The 20143-nt window shown below is 40.2% G+C and overlaps 1 protein-coding gene across 1 annotated transcript; it reads left to right on the top strand.

Annotated features, from left to right (window-relative positions):
- Window positions 1–986: 986 nt before the first annotated feature.
- On the top strand, window positions 987–19697 carry rnf17 (ring finger protein 17). Its single transcript, XM_070914306.1, has 37 exons — window positions 987–1056; window positions 2556–2668; window positions 3180–3277; window positions 3456–3546; window positions 4335–4424; window positions 4587–4690; window positions 4778–4946; window positions 5172–5248; window positions 5591–5665; window positions 6213–6484; window positions 6624–6713; window positions 7292–7450; window positions 7902–8073; window positions 8759–8900; window positions 9256–9443; window positions 9606–9735; window positions 9992–10154; window positions 10575–10690; window positions 11046–11163; window positions 11321–11438; window positions 11654–11893; window positions 12608–12755; window positions 12941–13053; window positions 13519–13609; window positions 13825–13954; window positions 14202–14389; window positions 14883–15000; window positions 15270–15433; window positions 16139–16258; window positions 16695–16775; window positions 16984–17106; window positions 17236–17292; window positions 17691–17801; window positions 18105–18228; window positions 18713–18848; window positions 19168–19354; window positions 19602–19697. The coding sequence occupies exons 1-37, from the start codon at window positions 987–989 to the stop codon at window positions 19695–19697; spliced, it is 4782 nt and encodes a 1593-aa protein (XP_070770407.1).
- The last annotated feature ends 446 nt before the right edge of the window (window positions 19698–20143 follow it).

Here is a 20143-nt window from a genome sequence, read left to right as displayed (position 1 = left end):
AAAGAATATATCACACAACGTAACATACAAGGGGAATGTATATTGTGCTAGATTGAAGAGATGAAAGATAAATCACACAAAAAGTAAAAACACAACAGGTTAAAAACATGATGCAAGTTCATACTGTTTCAGCTAACAGTTTATACATTCAGACACATCAAACACATTGGTACTAAATAAGATTTGCATATGTAAACATCTTCCAAAATATCCATACATCATCACCTGCAATGCTTAACCTGGAGATCCAAAGACAAAGGGATGGCTCGCTATTTCCAACAAGTGGAGATGTTCAGTTGGGTGAAATGTGATGGCAGAGATGCATATTTACTCATTTCAGACTGTTTCACATAGTATCTATCAAAAAAGGACATGAAAGTGAATATTTGCACATTTGAAGAGCTCTAGGGTATATTCTTTCACCTGGCCTTTGTCAACCCATCATTTCGCGGACCAATTGCGTGTTTGCCTCAGTCTTTGGCGCCCCCAAGTGTCCACAGAAAAGAGTACATAGTTAGGACTCAAAGAAAACGATAAGCTGTTTTTACTCACTGAAATTAGACTTCATAACAGGTGCTGATGAAATAAATATATTGGGTGCTCTTATTTGATGCTTAAATATGGGACAGCTGCCCTGGCTGATGAATACAGGTTCTTGCAGGCATCAGTACGTTTTACACAATAAATGCCCATACTCACGAACACATCACCAGCATTTCAACAAAGTCATTTACAAGGGTAAATAGTACCTGATGTAATAAGGGAAGACACATTAAAGCACAGAGTAAATGACTGAGCTATTACAGCCAGAAAGACAACGTAAAAGCGAATGAATAAGAGTTTGGTAATTAAAACCAAAAAGTTCCCAATTATTCAAATTGTAACTCATTGGGCTCTGAACGCACCTATGTGGTCACGTGACCAAGACAACCGACTGCACCTCCTCGTTCGAGACGAAGATAAAAAGCATTTTCATAAAGACACTAATGATGGACAGAGACGACAACCCCCGCGCTGCAATTTGCAAGTTATGTGGAGAGGCATTCACTCTTCCTGGTAGGGTATTTACATCCCCCTTCTTACAGTTCAACGCTCCGTAACACCGTGTTTTATGATAAATGAAGTTAGCGTTAGCTAAAAGAAGTCTGTCCGCTAGCTAGCAACCCAATGGCCTTAGCTAGGTGAAACGTAAACGCGCAGGTGTGTTGGCAGGTCATTGAAAGTCTTAAAATTGATTTAGTTACCTGAACCTGAAAACCTAAACGTGTTAAATACATCTAATTGATTTATCCAAGTACTGTACAAAATCACCGTTAGCTAACCGAAATTGTTCGCGCTGAACCGAAGGGCCTTAAAATGTCGCGCCAACTCGATTGCAGAAATGTTTAGCTAAATAGTTTAGCTAACTAGTTAACCACATAAAGACTCTAAGCAGTGATACAAATATGTCGACTCCCTCCATTGTTTTTTAGTAGAACTAGGGGGAGAGCGTCTCTCAAAATTTTAATTCTCAAAATTAGCAAACTTTTAAAGTGGCTTTTGATAACAATAGTTATTAATATAAAATATCGGTTTTTTTTCTTGACTGTAACGAGTGGGGATTGTTTTGTCACTATGAAGTTTGCTGTCAGCCCGACAAAATACATGTTAATACATTTTTAACATGCATACATTTTATTTTATTACATTTTACTTTAAAGCTTTAGGAAATCAGTGTGGGTAAAAAAATTACAAAACATGTAATTCATATTTAAAACTGCTTTTGTGAACAAGTATGTTACCATCTACATCATGAGTTGATGCCTTTCAGTCTAGGGGATATCTCATTTGACTGTTGTTGGGAATGATAACACTTGATAAGAGCTGAATCAAATTGTATAGAGTTGGGTTTAAATCAGTGCATATCAGATTTTGACAATATATATCTCTTGTATATATTGTTTTTTGTATGGGACCAGGTTTCTAAACCCATATCAAATTATACACAACATATACACACCACTACAATGCAGCCTGAATAATAACTGACAATAGGTCACATATGGATCATACTTGATATAAAAAAAAATGTTTTCTTGCATCTGGGAGCTGAGACCACACAGCTGAATTTAGAAACAAACATCTTAGTTGGAGTTTCAACTGATGGTTCCCAACCACTAACTGATATGATTGATCATTATTGATTATTCATCTTTAAAATCAAAATAAAGTTTTTATAAACGTATTATCTTATGAACAAAATTAATTCAAGCAGCATCATTTTGGTGACACAACTTTAAGTGAAACAATATTAATAATTAGTAAACGGTTCATTTGAAAATCTAATATAATGAAATCAAACTATTTGTGTACCACTGTTGACAAAATGGCAGCAAAATTAATCTTATATTCCTTTAAATCCAGATGACAGGGTCAACCCCCTTAGCTGTGCATGAAGCACTGACCAGTCACTTGGATAAAAGAATTGTACATGATATCCTCATACAATCATCTTTTGCACTGATATTGTATTATTCCTGCTTATCTTTATTGTGTTTTTTCCTTTCTTTTTTCAGAGGATGAAGTTGACGGCAACCTTCCTCGCATGCTTTTATGTGGCCACATCTACTGCACATCTTGCCTGCTGTCCATTCAATGTGGCAGTGCCATTAGATGTCCAGAGTGTGAGGTAAAAGTACCACTGATCTTACTCTTGCAACTAGAGAGTGGCATTACTCAAGAATTGACCAAAGCAAATTTAACAGGTTCCCACTCAGCGGCTGTATTGTGAATTCTGACCTGTTTTCCTAATAATCTGGCTATTGTAACTGGGTGAGATTCATCATAAATGATGTGATTGGTGATTCTTAAATTTGCAGATAAGAAAAATTGTCAAATAGATGAAGCAAATAAATCGCACATTTTAACTGCCCAAGTAATCATGGCCTGATGCATGGCATTTTATCCAGTTTTGTGATTACAGTAGGAACAGATCACAGTGGGGCAAGAGATGCCACATGGGCTGTGGTACTATCATAAGGCTGCTGAAGAATTTCTCAATGCTTTATGTGTGATACGTTGGTTAGAAACAGCCACCCATTTGGTCAATCTGTATCGAATTTATGATTTGCATCAAGTTCAAGGCTGCTAATGTTCAAGTGGTAGGATGACAATGAAAAAACAAAGCTCACCTTCTGCAGGTTGAGTCAACCCTTCCTGAAGGTGGGGTGTATGGGCTGCAGGAAGATAGCAGAATCATTGGCCTCGTCTACACTGCTAAAATGAACAGGATAAAGAGGTAAAATGCACTTCTGAATGTTGAGCTGAACCACACGACTGACACGTGTAGTTTAAAAAATGTTTTGGCCAACATTTGCCTCCTTGTTGTGTAATCAGATTGTATAATAGATTTTTAAATTGGCCTTTTACTTTGGTAATTGCTTTGGTGTTTTTGGTGCTGTGTTGTAATCTTATCTCTCAATGTGTGACAGATCAAAGAATCGCAGAAGGAACACGTTACCCACAACATCCACAGACATCAACGGCAATACTGAGGATATGGAGCAGGTATGTGATCACAGAGGTTGCTCGTGGGGGGATAAACGTTCTCATGTCAGCCCCTACTGTTATTAATCAAAATCGCAATATGGCCAAGTGCAATATCCAAATCGCAGGAGCTGCAATTTTTTGATAAAGGTAAAACTTGTTACAACATACCATTATAAATGAAGCATTGTGGTACTACATAGATGCACAGGGCTATAAATCATATTCTTCAGATGTAAGGGAACATGCTTGTTTGGTACAGACCCAACAGCAAAAATCACATAATCATCATTTTTATATATTTTTTCAGTGAAGATGAAATTCAAAAATATCTGTCAAAATAAAATAAATAGATTTTTTTTTGCATATCGTTCATCCCTTCCTCAGAGTTTTATTCACAAGTGGAATTCCAAAAAAAGGGGAGATCTATGTGCAACTCCTCACTTATTGTCATATGCTTTCAGTACTGACCAAGAATAACTTCACAGCGCATGCTTTAGGTTCCTAAGAGGAGCTAGATGATGTAGTTGGGGAAAGCTTGCCTGGGATTCTCGGGGATACTCTCTGAATAGATTCAATCCAAGGCTGAGTGAGCTTTATTAGTGTTGCAGAATGTGTGATCAAAGTTCAAGCTGTTACTAAAACACAAATTATACTTGAAGTGCCTGCATTGCTACATCGTGACAGAAATTTATCATCTGCCCTTAACCTAAACTGAATTGATTGGAAGGGAGGGTGTAGTGGCTAAAGGGTAATTGTGAACATAAATGATTCAGATTAAAATGGTTAATATTCTGGTTTTTATTCAGCCAGCTAATTTGGAGAACATTGAGAAGGCGGTGGATGAAGCTTTGGTTCGGGCTGCAGAAAATCTTGCTCTTCTCGAACACATCCATGAGGTGAAAGCTGCACACACCTTGTAGAACATTATTTTGACATTATTTATTTCATCAGAGGAAAAAGAAAATCAAATACATTTTACACATCGGAAAGAAAAAAGTAAATCATACAACTTTGTTTAGTGAGTGTGTTGCTGGAGTGTTTGTATCTCATCTGTGCAGACTCTGATGACTGGTCTGGCAGAACAGGTGAAGATAGAGAGAGCTCGGCTGGAGATGGAGATAAAGCAAGCTGTAGACAAGGCTTTACATGCTATTCAGAAGTGGTATGGATATAACTGTCTAAATGTACTTTCTAAAGAATGTCTGTAAAGCAACATTTATCTTGGTGCCTGTAAATTCTTTGTCAACAGGAAGGATGTACAGTTGAATCAGATGACAAAACTGGAGGCACGATTCTCCACTAGCCGAGCGGAGGTCTGCTCTGTCCAGGAGAGGATAAAGGCCCTGGGGATTGCCATGCAAATGGCCAGAGAAGTACGCCGGATCCCCTTCCTGGAGCAGTACTGCACCTTGGATAAGGTATGAAATGTTGTGCTTATATACACCCCAACAGATACTTCCTAGAGAGCACACAATGCATGGTCAGATACTATAAAACTACCACTAAGTAGCTGCTGGTAAACTCTGGCTGCAGCTTTTATGTCTATTTTCCAACAATTTCCCCATTAAAAGAATTAAGTCAGGCAAAATGGTTTTAAAAAACAGTGGCTGCTGAATTATGCTGCTTGTGTGTGTGGGTGGTAGGTTCTGGAGACGTTGCAGGCTCCCGTGGATAACCAGTCCTTCGATATGAAATGCATTACTATGGGCTCTGGAATGAGGTATGGCACTTTAAGCCTGATTTGCAGTGTTTTATGTTAGACTTTATTTTCTATTCTGACAAGTGTTCTTACGCCATTGCAGCAGTATGTGCATGACACAAATAAACATCAATAAAAGGTTTTCCTGCTTTTTTCTGTTACTGTAGCAGGTAACCAAATGGTGTTGAATATTAAAATAACTGCTAAAATATTCATGTAATTAAGTTGCCACTGTTGCCATTTTCCCTGCCCTTTAATTATCTTTGTGCTGTAGATGCATGAAGCATGGGAGCCTGACAAACATTAGTGACAGACTTTGACTTTGATTTTTGAATTTGGGTATGTATGTCATATGTATTCCAGCTGTGTTTTCCAGTCAGAAGGTCTGAACCAGATTCTGTCATTGTCTCTGAAGATGGAAGTCGGCAACCCAAAGCAGTGAGTCCTTAAATGTCTTCCAATATATCATTTGGATTGATTTGGACTTGGAGATGAAAACTGCCAAAAGCCATAGTAACCAGTCATGGCAATGAGGAGAGTTTCTTTCATCTGCTCCTACGATATATTGTTGTTAAAGACATCTTCCACTATAGGTTATTTTGTTGAAATTAGTGGTGGTTGTTATATGTTAAATCATGCCAACATGTTTAAATTTCCTTTTGAATGAAGTTTTATGGTATTTGTTTAAGCTGGTAACTGGAATTGTTTTAACTGAGATAATCATCACAAAGTTTAAAATTTCTTCTTCTGTTTTAAATGTATGTTGTTGTGCCAACAACATTATTGATGAGCAGAAAAACATCTCCTGTAATTGCCTCAAATCTTGTAATTCTGCATCTGCAGCCCATAGTGTTTGTCAAGTTAATTCATGTCATTTTTTGAGAATATTCATACATATTTTGTGTTAATATTATTAAATTACATTCTTCTTCTTTTATATGGCATCTGCGTTTTGAAACCAAGTCCTCTGGCTGTTTCCTTTTAGCTTGTCTGAGTCTCCACCCAAAGGCCACCAGATGGGCAACTCAAACAGAAAGTCCCCCAGGCAACTTGCAGAGGGCAGGAACAGCAACAAGCTCCCCTCCCCACAAAAACAGGACCAGGAGAGGCCAGGAGCTAACAGGTCATCTTCACGAGGCTCCTTTCCAAGCCCAAGACCTCGTCGCAGGTCCAACCCTTCTCGCCACAACTCAGCTTCAGAGCTTGAAACTCCAGACGTAATTATTGAGGAGCTTTTTGACGAGGAAAAACAGCATGGTGTGTGTTTTGTGTGGCCTTTTCACATGCTCCTGTTTGACTTTGATTTCACTTAAAATGTCAGATCTAGTCAGAACATGAAATTGCTTATGAAGAAGGCAGTCTTTTGTTTTGTTAAATGTTTTGCATCTTTCCACAGCTCTCCCACCCACTGGCCCTGAGCTGGCGAATGACAAATGGAGAATCAACAGGAGAAGGAGAAATCAGTTGTTTGGCAATAAGGGAAATGGTATGGAGAGGCAACTGTATAATCGTGTAGTTATATTGACGTTATATATGACTTTTTTAAGAACATCTGTCTGAACTGAAACATCTGTCTTTCAGCTGTCTTTGAAATCTTCCAAATTGGTTGTCACATTTAAATAAAAACAACAAACTGGTCTTTGTAGCAAATTTGTACCCTCTCAGAGAGAAACAGTGGATTCATACGTTTGTTGATTTCCAATGTTTTCAGCTTCAAGTCTTATCACGTGACATTTTGTGACACTTTATATCTTGTCTTTATAACTCGACAGATTCATCTGTCTGGTCCATTTTTACTTTACAAAAGTAGTGTACAAGAATAGTACACCTAAAAGTAAGGACTTTATTTCCTCCATGGCAGCAAAACGAGCAGAAAACACTTAACTTACCTAACACACACTATAGACAGATGGTTAGAGAATTGCTGGCCTAGCCACTGTACTGCCAGGTAACAAACAACCCATAATAATGTCTCATCCTCTTTCTCCCGTCTCTCTCTTCCCTTAATTCCTTTTACCCCTACCACCTTTCCTTCCTCTCTTTCTCCTTGCTCCTCTCTTATAGTCACCCAGTGGGTGGTTGTAACCCACGTTGTGAATCCAAGTCACTTCTATGTCCGCTACGTGGCCGAGAAGAGGGAGAGCGAGACCCTATCTAAGAAGATCAACCACTTCTGCTGCAGAGATGGTTGTCACTTCACTTCCAGTGACACAGTGGAGACCGGTGTGTGTGTGTGTGTTTGTATGTCTGTCCTCAAAATAATAGAGAAATAAGGATAATTTTAGTTTTCAACTTTGAGTTTAAACATATTCCATATAGCAATGAAAGTTAATGTTATTGTTAAAGGTTAAAGGCAAAGTTTTCACTAAAATAATGTGTATAGTAATGAGTTTATTAGGTTTATTAATGCTGCAACTGACAACAGTTTAATTAGTTGGTCAGTGTGCACATTAATTCATTTAAAAAAATGTTAAATACATTATAAAGATGTATTTATTTTCTTGTCCATGATAATAGATTAACAGATAACAATATTCCACTCCTTTGTGTTCACTTTCTTATGTTTGAGTTTGCCACCAAATGATATTGAGGATGCATCACACACGACTCAGGATGAGTGGTGTGAAACATACTTGGCATGTGATTCAGCCTTTGTTTCTGTGTTCCTCTGCAGGCTCCATGATCCTTGTTACTTGGAAGGAGGGACTCTGGTGCCGGGCCAGAGTAGTTGAAGTCTTGCAGAGCGGATGTGTGGAGGCTGTGAAAGCCTGCCCAGTCACCCAGCTGGCTAGTATCCGAGTCTTCTTCCTTGACTATGGCCTCACCAAAAGCCTCATCATAGAGAGGTACACACACAAATGGACAAGGTATACGTATCAGTGTCTGAAAATGGAGCCTCGCATCTCAGGCAAGGACAGAAGTCATTTTATAGTGACAAAATAGGCTTTCATTCTGTCAACTCCCGAGCACTGCATCCTTACTGCTACGTCACTGCCTACTTCCCAGCAAAATCAATGACAGCCTTCCAGGTGTCACCCTTTTGTTTTTTCTTGCTCAGAAGCAGTTACACCTTTTTCCCTAATTTACAGAAGAAAGAAGCAAAATGATGCCTGCATTGCAAGTTGTACTTGTAGTTCTTCTGTTATCCCTACACAATGTGTGTTTTCAGCATGTAGGCCTGAATTTAAAAGTATACATTTGCAACTGGATTGTTTAACTTTCTGTACTGAATGACTGAAATCAGCAAAATCATTACATCATGTTATTAGAATATATCAGTAAATTATCTCAGTATGGCCTCAGTTTAATGAAAATGTTCCACCAATGTGTTTTCACTGGGTTTGTTGTCGATGCCATCATGTTTATCTGAGAAGTTGCACATAAATATATAGTACGTGCAGCATAAATGCTTAACTGACCCTTTTCGAATGTCTTGATTTTGATTTCTAGCCTTTAAACTATTTTTCTCATTTATCAGTAGAATGCTGCAAACAGTTATTTTGGTACATCCTCCACTCTTCTCTTTTCCAGTGAGGAGGGGACCACTGAGTTTTTACTGAAGGCTGTGAACAACCACCTGAGGAAGGTGGGTGAGGCGTTGAAATTGGAACTGGGTCACTTTGCTCCTCAGGCCATCAGATGTTCATTGAAGGACCTGGTCCCCTATGACCTGGTAAGAGCACTGAGATTTCAATAGACGTAGTATCTGTTGGGACTTGCCCAAGTTCAAGTTTACTGCTGTTATTTACCACTTTGTCTGCCGTTAGTGGGAAGCATTTGTGGTGATAAGCAGACGGGCCTAGCCTTCCCCTGCTGATCAAGGGTTGCCAGTTCATCTAACATTTGCTGCAATATAAGCAAAATTTGCAGGTAACTGGTAATCCACTAAAACAGAATGCTGAATTATTTATGTTGGGAGAAAGACAGCTTGGTGATGCTTTTAGCTCATAGGTCAAAGGTCATTGTGACCTCAAAATAACTTTTTACCGATAATTTAAGAGTGTGTGTGTGTGTGTTTGTTTGTTCAGACAAAGGGCTGGAGTAAAGAGGCACAGGTTGAATTCAGCAGTGTGGTTGGCTCTGCCGCAGTGGAGATGCGGCCTTTGGGTCAGGACAGAGACTCTTTATTGGTGGATTTAAGGAAAGCTCCCATGGACCAATCCAGTGATGTGCCCATCTCTGTCAGAGAGTACCTTGTTTTCATTGAAGTGGCCAGGTACACGTGCAAGTTACCAGTAAAAATTCTGATAAGCAAATTGGTATTTATCTGATGTAACTGAATAATAAGTAACATTGATTCAAAATCAAATTCAGACTTTCTGAATGTCAGCCCTACTACTGAAGTGGTCTAACTTTTGCCTGTGCCCTTCCAAACAAGGTTTTATTCTCCAGTGACGTTGGGCACGAGGGCCCTGCTGTACTACCCTCCTGTTTATCCCAAGGTCAACACAGAGGTCAATGCTGTGGTGTCCCACATCAACAACCCCGCTGACTTCTACATCCAGCTGGTACTAAATATGCACATAAATAAACACACATGCACCATATGTATAATATGCTCAAATGAGGCTCAGATGCTGGGGATGTAATTTGGATTTAACAAGAGGAAAAAAATGTGTTTGCTTAAAAGAAAAGATATGACAGTTTTTAAAGGTTAGCATTTAAAGGAAATCCCAGAAAGAAACTTCTTCTCTATTTAGTGTCACTACCTTTTTTTCTGTCTCTCTTTTTTCTTTTTCATTTCTCCCATCTTTTCACCCCCAGGTTGATAACTTGGAGTCCTTGTTGCTCTCAGCCAAGCTCCAGGATTGTTACAATGCGACTGCAGTGGCTGCAGAAGATGACTTCAGCGTCTACTGCCCTGTGATAGGTCAGGCCTGTGTTGCCCGCTATGATGACAAGTTTTGGTACAGAGCTCAGGTCATAGGTGAGGATACATGTATGTGCATGTCACAGTTTGAATGAATGTCTTTGCCCCATGTATATGTGCTAACTTTTCACTGAAGTCTGTGTCTGAACACACAAAAAGGTCGATCTTGGAATTGGTTAAAGACAGCCTTTTATCTTTAGCCTTAAGTTTAGTGGAATTATTTGTTAGAGGTGATTACAGTTTGGGCTGGGTTAAAAAAAAACAAGAAAAAAATTCAGTTTACAATATCAACTGAGGAAAAAACAAAGTTTCCAAAATTTGTTTGCACTGTATGTTATAACTATTAGTTTTGTTGAAGAGACAGAAACTAAAATTTGAGTGCTGTGGATGACTCACTGTCACTGCTGCCGAGAAATAACCAGAAATGGAGTACACTAAAGTAACCCTGATGTGGTGTGTGTGTGTGTGTGTGTGTAGGTCATCCAGGGGGAACAAAAGTGGAAGTGCGGTATGTTGACTTTGGCAATAAGAACATCTTGTCAGTCGGCGACTTGAGGAAGATCAAGGACGAGTTCTTTGCCCTTCCTTCCATGGTGAGAACACAGCATTTCATTGATCAATTGATATTTATATTTTACTTGAGTGTAAGTTGGCCCCAATTAAGTGACAATAAAATCAGCCAAGATTAGTTGCTGTAATATTTCCTTAGTCTAATATCTCGGCTTACACTTACATGACATACTGCTTAAAACATCCAAATAATTATCCTCCAAAATCCTTTTTACATTACAGTAAAATGATAACATTTACAATAATACAATAACATTTTCCATTAACAGGTAATACACATAATATGTACATTTTATTTACTTTTTATTTTTATTCTTCACACTCTTAAAGGATGCTCGGTTAATTAAATAAACAGTAAGTGTCTCTTCTGCTGTCCAGGCAATTCACTGCTGTTTGTCAGATGTGATTCCTCTGGATGGAGAGACATGGAGGGATGCCTGCACCAGCAGATTCATCAGCCTGGCTTACCAGAAACTGGTCACTATTGTGGCTACAGGTACTGTGTGCATGGGTGTGTCTTTTTAAAAATAACAAAACAGGAGAGTGGAGTAGTAACATGAAGTATCTGTGTGTTTCTTGTTTATTTGTGTGTGTGTCAGATACCATAACCCGTTTTTGGTGTGTGTTTTCTCACCATTTGTATTCCCCTCCAGGAACAGTCCCTAAGACTGAACCTCTGCCAGTCAAACTGTTTGAGAGCAGCCTGAACGGGCCACTAGCCAACATAGCTGAGCTACTGGTTAAAGAGGAGCAGGCCTCTTTCAAAGAGGGGTGAGATTAGACTGGGGAGTGTCTTCTACAACTTGTATTTCTACTACTGTACTGAGTACTGTCATCTTTATTCTTTCAGTTTGTTTCTATCACACGCTTTCCCTCCACCTCTTGCTGTCACTCCTCTTTGTTGTACATTATCTCTATTATCTCGATCTCTTTTTCTTCTCTCACTGCCCCCACTATCTCCTCCAATTCCTCCTTCCCTACTGTAGACTTAAGTCCAAGGATGCCAGTCCCCCTCGTGATCAGTCCGCCACATGGGACCCTCCACTCGAAATTGATTTGGCCAAGGACCAAAACATCCCCAGAGAGCAGAATGAGGAGCCGCTGGAGTTTCAGCCTCAGCTGAAGCTCCCTACCCAACTCAAAGACTTGAAAGTCAGAGTCAGCCACGTGAACTCACCGAGCAGCTTCTACGTCCATCTCACTCAGAACGACTCTCAGCTCAAAAGGTCAGCAGCAAAATCATCATTTAAAAATCCTTGAAATAAACCTAATATTGGTACAGAAAAATCCCTTTTCAATCTCTAGTCAAGGGCCAGATTTGTCTGTACTGTTCTGTAAAATACCTAGTATTTATTATGAGTACTCCTTTCAGAAATGCAATCCCTCCCACTGAAAAGATGAGTCTCTTCATTTTCTATTAATCAGCTATCTGTAAACTTTTGCTGGTTCTAACTTCTTACATGTGAAAATTTGCTGATTCTCTCTTTTTTTATATTGTTAAAATTGAATGTTAAATTTTTGCAGTGCTAGTAGGAGAAACTAAGTAATTTGAGTATGTCACCCTATTAATCTAAAAAATAATCTAAGGTGAATTGATTATGAAAACAATCAATAGTTGCTACCTTACCCCTCACACACCGTGGTACACAGCAATACACTTCAAGCTAGGTTTGCTAGGCTAATATTTTAGTTTACTAATGTTTGAACAGTACAAGCAAGCAAGCATTACTTGGTGTTTGTCTGAAAAATGTGCGAACACAGTATTGTATGTACGATACAATGAAACAATGGCTGATTTTATCATTTGAACAATAAACATCCCTACAATTGTTTATTTTTGCCCGCTATATAAATCCATGTGAAGCAACCAAGTAAATGTCCTGCTGATGTTGCAAACATTTAGTGTCAGTTCTATTATTATATCTTGCAGTGTTTTTCAGGATGTGTGAGCTGGTGAAGCAGGAGTGTGCGATTATGGAACCCGAAGATGTGGTGTGGAAGGCAGACATGTACTGTGCTGCTCACATTAATGGGGTTTGGGAGAGAGGACAGATCTGCTCTGACATCACATCCAGCAACAATGCAGAGGTATAAAAACTGTTGCTCCCAAAGAACAGTCTGAAAGTAGTGCTTGTTTTCTGTCACTTCCTTTTATAGCAATTTTACTGTAACCCAAGACATATTTTGGTCCTTGTTTAAAGTTAATGACTTACAGCTTGTTGGAATTGATAATAATGACTGTTGCTCCTTTTCTCTCTGCTGGCTGGTACCAGGTGATGCGCTGTGACCATGGCAACAAAGTCAAGCTCCACATCAGCAACCTGCGGCCACTGCCACCCTCCTTGATTGGTTCTCTGGCACTGGAGTGCACTCTCACTGACATCAGGTTATACACACACCGTCACTCACACTGTATTTAGTCATGCACCAAGACACGTGCATTATGAATTAATCCATAAAAAAGACACAAACACACACACCCTCAGTATGGCTGGGTGGTTTCACTGTGAGTTTTGAACAATGGACAGAAATGATGTACTGTATATCACAATGTCGAACTATTCTCATAATTTCAAAAGAATGTGATTTTAATGCAGTACATGGTGGTGAGATAGTAAAATAGTAGCTATTTATTGTTTATATTATATTTATTGTGTTTAATCAGTTAAAATGCTTCATAGTGATTGTGGACAAAGAGTTTCATACATGGAGTCTGTGTCAGTTTTCTTATGACAGCTGCTTTACAGTTTTTAGCATTTTGTTTTGGGTGAAATGTGTATTCTCTGGTCTCCACTTCTTTCTCACTCATTGTTCACTTTTTCTCACCTTGACTTCTTCCTCTTTCTTTCAGGCCAGCAGGAGGCGGATCCACCTGGACGGCTACAGCCTGCGACTTAATCTCCTACTACCTGACCGGAGCCGCGGCTGTTATGACCATCAAGGTCTTCCTCTCCTTGTGCTCCCATTTCTTTTTTCTTTTCTTTTTGCTCAAGTTTGTTGCTCCTTTATCAACCTACAGTAGTTTGTAAAGATTAATAATGGTGGGCTACACCTCTTCACTCATTTTACTCTTTGCTCTCCACTATGTACCTCTTTTCTTTGTTGCTGTAATGACCTAGTTTCGTTGTGGGTCTCCCTCCCCTCTCTTGTTGTCCAGGAGTTGACAGATGAGCGTCCTCTACCCGTCATTCTGTTCTGCTCGAACAGGATGGGACAGTTTGTCAGCATTGCAGACTTTCTGGCCAGCGAGGGTCTGGCCCTCAGGGAAAGAAAACCAAGGTCTGTGTGTGCAAGAATGTGTGTGGTTATTATGATTTACAGGTCTGAAATTCCTGAAATATTATATATATTTTATCTTCTCCATATATGTATTTCTGACTATTTCTCTTTCTGGTAGACATTACCACACATCAGAAGCTCTGAATAAAATTTTTAAAAAAGTACTATGTGCCAATAGTGCTTAAGCCAATGTCTGTCTAATGGTAGTGGGCACCTGTGTTTTTCCAAAGTGAGTATTTCTGTCGTCTTGCAGAGACGTTCAAAAACCCAAAGAAACTGATGCACAGTCTCCAGTGAGCGAGACACAAACTGATGGCTCTGATGGCAAGAAGAAATACACTTGCCCAGCTCCTTCACCAGTTTCTCCCCCTCCTCCCGTCTCCGTCGTCTCCACTCCCACCATCCCAAAACCAGCCCCCCGCACCATTGTGTCTGCTGAGAAGGTGATCAGACACACAGACACTCTCTGGGCAAGAAATCTATCCACCTTGACTCCGTGCGAATATTATATATTATTATATATTACATACGATTATTAGCCACTTAAGCAAACTTAGTGACAATGTGTTGCAGTATCGGCATTTAGCTAAGTTCCGAACAGTAAGAAAGTAATACCTATATCACAAATACTGCAATAGCTTAAGAACTGTCCAGACCTCTTAGATCGTCTGGGGCAGGTCTTCTAACTGTCCCCAGAGTCAAAACTAAACATGGAGAAGCAGTGTTCATGCACCACATAGCTGGAACAAACTCCCAGAAGACTTGGGGTCTGTTCAAAAAATATGGAAAAGGGTATGTGAATAAATGTGGTTTATAAAAATAATCTGCCCAAGCTATTATAATCCATAGTTCTGGTTATATTCTCTGTGTGTGTGTGTGTGTGTGTGTGTGTGTGTGTGTGTGTGTGTGTGTGTGTGTGTGTGTGTGTGTGTACAGGTGAAGACTCAGTTGTACCACCCTCCACAGCTGCCATGCCTCGGTCACATCCAGATAAGTGTTTCTGCCATCGGAGAGGACGGACTCATTTACACCAGAACACAGAATGAAGGTGCGCACAAGAGATAATAAAATAGAATTTGACTCAGAACATAACCTGTCCGTCATGCAGTCCTGTTAACAATTGCGCTTTACACAGCAGGTGTTAAAAAACGAATATAAAACATGAGGAGCGGTAAAGTTAATGTGTAAAACAGAAACAACAAGGAGGTGTAAGGTATTTCCTAGAAATGACAAACATCTTCCTTTAAGGACGAGACCTAAATGGATCTTCACAACACTCACTCTTTTCGTTTGGACTACAAATGTATCTGTGGTGTGTGTCAGAGTGTCAGCTGGAGCAGCTCAGGGAGAGGATTCAGCAGAGCATGAAGACATTGCCGAGACAGAAGCCCTACACCTGGAAGTCGGTCCTGGGCTGTGCTGTCATTGGACCTGACATGTTGTGGTATCGAGGACAGCTGCTGGAGGTGCTGGGAGGACACGTTAAGGTCAGAAAGACACACACACAAATCCATTTCTTGTAATTTTGGAGAAATCTTTCATGAACCATTTAAAATAGATTCAACAAGCAATAACAATTAAACGACACAGAAAAAGTTCTGTTGTTTTTTTATAAACACATGCCTTTTCGTCACTACACTTTACCTACAAATATGAGAAATGTACCTCCCTTGCCTTCATCTGTGATATAAAAACATCAGCTTTCTACATAGAAATAGAAAGTGTGCGTCCTGCTCATAGTTCAGTTATACAAGCACATCACGGAGCGTCTCTGCTGTCGGGCTGTCAGCCGAACACTCGGTCATGCTGGATGGCAGTAGAGAGGAGGTTGTACCAGCGACTGGATCAGAAGTAGTTTAGTAACTTCATTGACAGTTGCGCTGCCCTGCGTCACCCTGCTCTCCGTTTCCATTACTCTGCTCTACTTCCATCACAGTTAGTGTTTTTAATCCTCTTTTGCATAATAATGTCAAATGAAAGTAATATATAACTTTTATTGAGTAGTAACACCAATCAACTTGAAGTGCAAAAACGATGATGTAATTGTCTTCGATATGACAACTAAGAGATGTTGTTATGTATACTAAATTGAATATGCATGAAGCAAATTAAAAGCTTTTCCTTTCTGGTACAGTAATATATCACTAATTAGTCTTTTTTGGTAATGTCCGTGTGTGTTTGTGTGTTAACAGGTACAATATGTGGACTACGGCCTGGTGGAGAACATCCCAGTGGTCCATGTGTACCCTATGCTGTTGTGTGAGGATGTTCCTCAGCTCTGTATGTCCTGCCAGCTGTACAGCATCAACCCTGTAAGAATTTGTGTGTGTCGGTATATCCATGAGTGCTCAAAAAATCTAAAAAAGACAAAACAAAGTAATCTCTACAAACAAAGGTCCACTTGCTCACTTTTCAGAGTGTCCTCTTCAGCAAATGGAGCTGAAGCTCTAAAAAATGTGTAATATTCTCTTAATATAGATCTTACATAATGTGCATATAAATACTTATTTTTATATTTATATTTTTAAATCCACAATTATTAAAATGATCAGAATCAATCTAAAAAGGTCTATTATTAATCCAGACTCCACACTCTCATACTTATTGCCCGTGTGTGATTTCAGAAAAACTACTTCATTGGGTGCATAAAAAGATGTGTTTGCACATGGATATCATAGTAAACCCTCTTGGCACGTTCACCTCATCTTTTCTTTTTTTATTCTCAGTTCTCTCTCTGTGTGTCTCCAGGTTGGTGGTCGGTGGCAGCGGGATGCAGTGGCCTTGCTGAAGGAGGTGTTGCTGAACCGCTGTGTGGACATGCAAGTCATGGTAGAATCACACTCAGTAACTTCTTATGGTATCACACCTGAATGAATGTACTGTAAACTGTATATACATATATACAGGAAATATTCACTACTATAAATCTTGGGATGCTTGGTGGACTACTGCCTACAGCACTGAATAGTGATTTTAGTGGTCAACTACTTGACTAGTAAAGTAGTTGGTGACCCTTGTGTGTATTTGTGTGGGGTAGGAGCTGCCAACTGACCCAAGGGGAATCCTCACAGTTGAGCTCTTCCTGGACGGGCTGAGCCTCAGCAGGATCCTGTGTCACCACCAACACGCCTCCATGGACCAGACTTTCTTAGCACAGAAGGTGTGTGTGTGTGTGTGTGTGTGTGTGTGTGTGTGTGTGTGTGTGTGTGTGTGTGTGTGTGTTAGTTTCTGTTTCCCAAGATGAAGCAGTGCTGCCATAATTTACTCAGGAATGTCTGTTTCTCTGCAGGGACACTCAGTGATGTCTCCTGCCCTCTTTCTGGATGACTGGGACATCGACACTGAGGTGTTGTAGTTAGAATGAAGATTGGACGACGACTGCACACACATACACGAGCAAGCATACAGATATACTTGTGTTGCTACCTGTCCAGTGTAAAATGGCAAAGAACTGAAGTAAACAAGTAGCTTTTGAAGGAAGTGGAACATCTAGCAGCTTAAGTCACAGATATTTTTCTCAGGAGTTGCAGTTAACAAAGCATTTCCAAGATAACTAAATGATCACGAAGTCAAAAGTGTCAGGACTGTGTAAGACCTCACTAACCTTCTGTGGCTGCAGTTGACAGGTGACAGTAATTCAAAGTCTCCAGGCTGAAACATTTCGGGTTGTGAGTCTCGTCTTTACCAGACATGCACACATTGCAGGGTGAATAAATCTAAGACTGATCTAAGCTGTGTCTCCAGGATTTGACGGGCCCAGAGGAGCCGATGCTGGGGCCCTATATCTACCCAAACCTGCCACAGGCGGGACAGCGGTTTCAAGTCAGGGTCAAGCACCTGTGGACCCCCAACGAGGTAACTACTAACCACAGAGCTAAAAACTCTGATGTACATGCAGTGGTACCAATGTAGTAACCAAATAACAACTGATAACATTGTTTAAATGATCTTAGGTGAACTTTGAAAAGAAAACCGAGTCTGTGCAGTAAAGGGTAGATGTGTATTGTAAAAAGTACTCAGTACATGAATGAGAAGGTCCAAACACACTATGCCATCTTGTATCATGTAGTTCCTTTTAAACCTTCCAGGATTAACTCTTAATGAATGAAACCTAACCGATGTTTAAACTGATGATAAATCTGTCTGTCTGTCCTGCAGCTGTTCCTGTGGCCTTTGGAGGGAACAGCTGATGTGGAGGTGGATGGAGAGTCCCTGGACGAGGCTCTGACCAGAATCAATGCAAACATCGACAGTCTGCCACAACTCACCAACTTCCCTCATGGTAACATTTCACTGTGTTCACTCAGTGTGTTTCCAGGTATAAAAAATGTAAGACTTGCCATCATGTCTTCACATTTATTTAAAAAATAATAGATGTGAAAATGTATTGGAAATGTATGTACATATTTCATTTAAATGTTCCGATGCCAACTGGATCTCTGAGGATCTTGCTGTGAAACATTGCCAAGTGTTTAATAAATGTGTGGACTGGAGTCATTGCACTGCTGTTAAACCATTCATCTTTCCATTCCATTGGCCTTGCACCTGCTTTCTCTGCAGTATTTGTTACACTAGGTGACATATGTATGTGCATGTGAAGCTGAGAAGTCAGAAAGTACAGTAAAATGTTAAGAAGCACGAACAATATGTGAACATTTTTCTGCCGTCAAAGACTCCCCATGGTCACATATTGAAATATCTGTGCTGCTGTGTCGCAGAGTTCACTAAGTTGGACATTGAGCTGACCTTGGACTTGTGGTTTCCAGGTGGTCCATGTCTGGCCGAGTACAGTGATGGGATGTACTACCGGGCCAAGCTGATCAAGTTCAGCAGCATGGAGCCATTCATGATCCTGGTCCAACACATCGACTTTGGCTCTGACGACACTCTGCCCACCAGCAAGTATGAACCTCACATGCTGATGCTAAGCATAACCATCTTAGTGTAGCATGTTAGAATGATAACATTTGCTAACAAGCACCAAACACAAAGTCAAGCTGAGGCTGATGAATGTCATTATTATTTCATTACCTGATTGTGGCGTCAGAGGATCGCCAAAGTTAATTCAGTTATAGTGAGATATAGGTAGGTTCTTCACTATGACGACTTCTTTCACATAGTCACATGGTTTTCACATTGTGATTTAATACATTGTTAGTATAAAAATATAGATTATAGCCACTTTAATTTATGTAATCTTGCTTCCGTCACTTCCTGTCAGGCTGCGTCAGATGCCGGCCGAGCTGCTGCGGTTTCCGACGCAGGTGCTCAAGGTCAAAGTCGCTGGCTTCAAGGCTCCGAGGGCCAACAGGGAGGAAGACGTGCTGCCCTACAGCCCCGGGTGGAGCGTGAAGGCTGCAATGGACATGATCGACCTGTTACACAGCAACATCACAGCCTCTGTCGTGGTAAGAAACACACAACGTCCATCATATGATGTGGCTTTTAATTCAAAACTACAGACGCAGCTCTCTGTATCAAAACGTTGAATGGACGTCTTTACTGACAAGAAGGAATACTCATCTCAACTGTTTACCCACATTACTCTAATGTAAGACATTAGAGATGCTTCTGCTGCGGTGCTGCTACCGATGAGACATGACCTCTTTTCAGTCAGTATCTTACTGCCTTCACGCCTTCTTGTTGTCTGTTCAGGCCCGGGAACCAGAGCTCACGGTGCTGCTGTACAACGAGGATGGAGACTTGGTCCATCTGCCTCTGGTGAGCAGCGGACTGGCTGAGCTTGAGTGAGGCAGAGCGGAGACAGCCTCCTCAACCCACAGGGTGCAGTTCATGTAAGTCTTCAGCTTTATTTCAAATCCCGTAAAAACACTCATTTAAACAGAGCCCAACTTTGATGTTATTTTACTGAGTCTGATTCGTAAAGCTCAGATTTGTCACAATCACTGGTCTTAACGATTTATCTGTCAATGAAAAATAAGACTATAATTCATAGTAAATTTGCAGCCCTGGAGCCAAATTGGATCAGGTACTAAATGTTGCGATGAAAGTGTAACAGCTGAATCTTCAAGACATAAAACATTGTTGTGACATTATTTGAGCTGCTGTTAATAAATCCCCCTTCTAATCTTTCTGCAGGTTTACTCGCAGACATGCTGTTTTGTTCACACCTTGATTTCATTCTGTCCTGTTTGACTGCTGTTCTTAGTTTTTACATGTTGCAGAAAATGTGCAGT

This window comes from Enoplosus armatus, chromosome 11 (assembly GCF_043641665.1).
Source record: "Enoplosus armatus isolate fEnoArm2 chromosome 11, fEnoArm2.hap1, whole genome shotgun sequence".
NCBI classification, from domain to species: Eukaryota; Metazoa; Chordata; class Actinopteri; order Centrarchiformes; family Enoplosidae; genus Enoplosus; species Enoplosus armatus.
Note: the sequence above shows the minus strand (reverse complement) of the source record. Positions and strands in the feature narration are given on the sequence as shown.